The sequence below is a fragment of the Arachis ipaensis genome, chromosome B8 (genome assembly GCF_059453495.1).
Source record: "Arachis ipaensis isolate K30076 ecotype BB chromosome B8, ASM5945349v1, whole genome shotgun sequence".
Lineage (NCBI taxonomy): Eukaryota > Viridiplantae > Streptophyta > Magnoliopsida > Fabales > Fabaceae > Arachis > Arachis ipaensis.
In genome coordinates this window covers 6,623,215-6,626,587 of record NC_142443.1, presented here as the reverse complement: position 1 = coordinate 6,626,587, position 3,373 = coordinate 6,623,215, and the positions used below count along the sequence as shown (strand labels likewise).

Genomic DNA, 3,373 nt, shown 5'->3' with positions numbered 1-3,373 from the left:
ATGATAGAAGCTCATGTTTACATATATGAATATACAAGCCCAAAGTCAAGTCTTTGTTGAAATCAAATCACTATCACTTTTCCTAATAAGTTTGTCCCTAACTGCTTTATTTTTTATTTTAAATATGTTTATTTTACCAACTCATTTACAACCAATTCTACCATAGTAGGTGAAAAACCTCACAATTGTAAGGCTGACGTGCACCCTGGTTTAATGCTAAAATTCTGCTACAAGAACCTTCTTTGTATAGCTGCTACGTGTTATTCACTCTTCTTTAAATACAACTATCATCAACAAACTTAGGTTGGTCGAATGGTCAGCTCATTCGTCCACTTAAGTAAGTGTTGGGAAGTTCGAATTCTGCTTTGTGCATACAATAATTCATTGGCTAATAACAAATTCTTAAATAAAGTTCATATCTTCAACAGATTAATTCTTAACCTATTAAGTTCAGAAATATTGTGAAAAAAAAAATACAACTATTATGTGCACCCTAAGTGACTACATCATTACTATTCATGATTAATTAATTATGATAAAATAACAAAAAAAAAGTGAAAATTATAACTATATTGTATATACACATAACAACATACCCACATCATATGCATTTCGATAAAGAAAAAAATGTGTCATTTTTTAATAATAATTAATAAAAATACTTGTTCTTTACATTTTTATTTCTCTTTTCTTAATTTATTAGTGGTTATTGAATAAAATAAGTTAGATTCCTTCCAAAACTGACCAAAAGTGTCCTTGACATTATTATTTATGTGAAGTTGATTTTATATAAAAATAGATCGAGAATATTCAAATTGATCATATTTGATTAAATTATTGTTTACCAATTTTAATTTAGTTATGATTTATATACAAAAAGCAATTTAATCGGGATCATATCCCACAAACCAAAACAAAATCAACAATGATTCTCTCTATATTTTTAGCCACTAAAATTTATAAATACCAGAGACAATATTCTTCATAGATATATTTTCTAATCCTAATTCTTATAGTAGACTCTCTAATCATCCTCCCCTTTCACCACGGTGAGTAACAGTAACCTTTATCTAATGTTATTAATGGTGTTTTTGCCTATAAATAATGCACACTCTAGATTGTTAGAAAACATTCTCTTTCTGAGATTGGTGAGTGAGTGAGTCCATTAGAAGCAAAGCAACACACGCTTTCTTTTTTCACTTCCCTTTAATCTTTCAACCTTCGACCATCATACTACCAACAACAACATCATCAATCATCATCATAAAAAAAAAACCGCTTTTAACGTGGTTGAAGCATTTTCACAAACACAACACAGACACTAATAATAACACATATTCTAAAACACAACTAACCATGTCGAAGAAGGAATGCCCCCATCATGACGACGACGATAACCACCAGCTCAACCGCCAAATACTCGCCGGAATCCTCGGATTCATCTTCCTCGTACTCCTCGTGATCTTCCTCATATGGATCATCCTTCGTCCAACCAAGCCACGCTTCATTCTCCAAGACGCCACCGTCTACACCTTCAACTTCTCCACCACCGGCGCCGCCATACCAACCCCGAACACCCTCACCACCACCATGCAAGTAACCCTCACATCCTTCAATCCAAACCAGCGCATAGGCATATACTACACCAAGCTCGACGTCTATGCCTCCTACCGCGGCCAGCAGATCTCCCTCGCCACCCAGCTTCCGCCGTCCTACCAGGGCCATCGTGACGTCACTGTTTGGTCGCCGTTTCTGTACGGTAACGCCGTGCCTGTGTCGCCGTTTCTGTTGGAGCCGTTGCAGCAGGACCAGAATGCTGGTGATGTGCTGGTCAACGTTAAGGTCAACGGAAGGGTTAAGTGGAAGGTGGGGACATGGGTCTCCGGGAGGTACCACGTGTACGCCAACTGCCCGGCATACATCAAGTTCGTCGGCGGCGACCGGGATAATGCCGTCGGAGCTTCGGCTCCGGAGGTGAAGCTGGCAAGTCCGGGGTTAAAGCTTTCACTTGTGCAGAGTTGCAACGTTGATGTTTAATTAACTATTACTATTTTTGGTACATTAACAGTAATAAGGTTTAAATAAATATAAATTTTATGTATAATCTCCAAATATTTTGTTACTACGATATCCTTATTGGTTTAATTTGATGCTCAAGTACTACAATATTTTACCTTCTTTGTGTAGTTATTAACTTATTATTATTGTTTAAGTTGTTAGTTATGTTTCGACTTTCGACCATCAAGTCATCAACGATCAATCTACCTCACTCTATACTTTCTTCAGAGTGTTTTTTTTTTTTTTTTCACACACATACATGTATATATATATATATATAACACAACCATATTAGTTGTGAATAAACTATACATTATAAATAAATTAAATTATATATATTTAACACAAATATATAATAATTAATTTTAATATATAAATAATATTTTTATATAAAAAATATATAGTGACTAAGATCTCTATATGTATTATGTGTATTATACAATATAAAAAATTATTCTTTGTTCGTAATAATAATAATAATACCATTTTTGTAACTATCCAATACTAATTTAAACTCTTGTATTTAAATTCCACAAAGTAGATGCTAGTATTTGGATAGTATATCTATATTTGATATATTTGTTGCTTCACATTAACGTAGAGAGTAGTGCCTCGAATTCAATGGAATCGGCATAGGTTCTCTACTAGTCTACTTAGTTGACCAAGGTCTTCTTGGGATCTTGCTCTTTTTTATACATTGGGTCATTGGGATGATATTATTCCTTATTCCATGGAAGCACTCGCCATTTGAATTTAATTTTATTTTAACGGGGTTCTATATATAAAATACAGATATTGTATGTGGGGATGAACTACAAGTTAGTTGATCCATGAATGAGTTATATTAATTATTTTGATGTTAAATAATGTGTTCATTATTCCAACCATTCGACTAGGTATCTTTTTAAAATGGTATAATATTTAGTTTTTTATTATAATAATTAAAAAATAAATAAAATAAATACATCTAAAAATTATAAATAAATTTAATATTTTTTTAAAAATAAATACATATTTAAAATACAAATTAAATAAATTTTTATTTTAAATTTAATATATTTAATTATTAATATATTATAATTTAAATACACATCTAAAAATTAAATTATTCAAAATTTAAAATTTAAATAAACATTAAACCATTTAATTATTAACTAAATCCATTCAAAACTCTCATAGAAGTAGAGAAGTCACGTTTACCCCACGTCCAAAATCCAAAGACTCACGTCCAAAATTTAACGGCGTACTTTGAAAACCCAGATAAGTCATCCTCTACTGCCATTCATCCGCGCTGCCGTCCTCCTCGACCCTCATC

The 3,373-nt window shown here is 32.3% G+C and overlaps 1 protein-coding gene across 1 annotated transcript; it reads left to right on the top strand.

Moving 5' to 3' along the window:
* Positions 1–995: 995 nt before the first annotated feature.
* On the top strand, positions 996–2,171 carry LOC107611820 (NDR1/HIN1-like protein 12). The gene has a single exon (XM_016313710.3). The coding sequence runs from the start codon at positions 1,357–1,359 to the stop codon at positions 2,035–2,037; it is 681 nt and encodes a 226-aa protein (XP_016169196.1). The 5' UTR covers positions 996–1,356; the 3' UTR covers positions 2,038–2,171.
* The last annotated feature ends 1,202 nt before the right edge of the window (positions 2,172–3,373 follow it).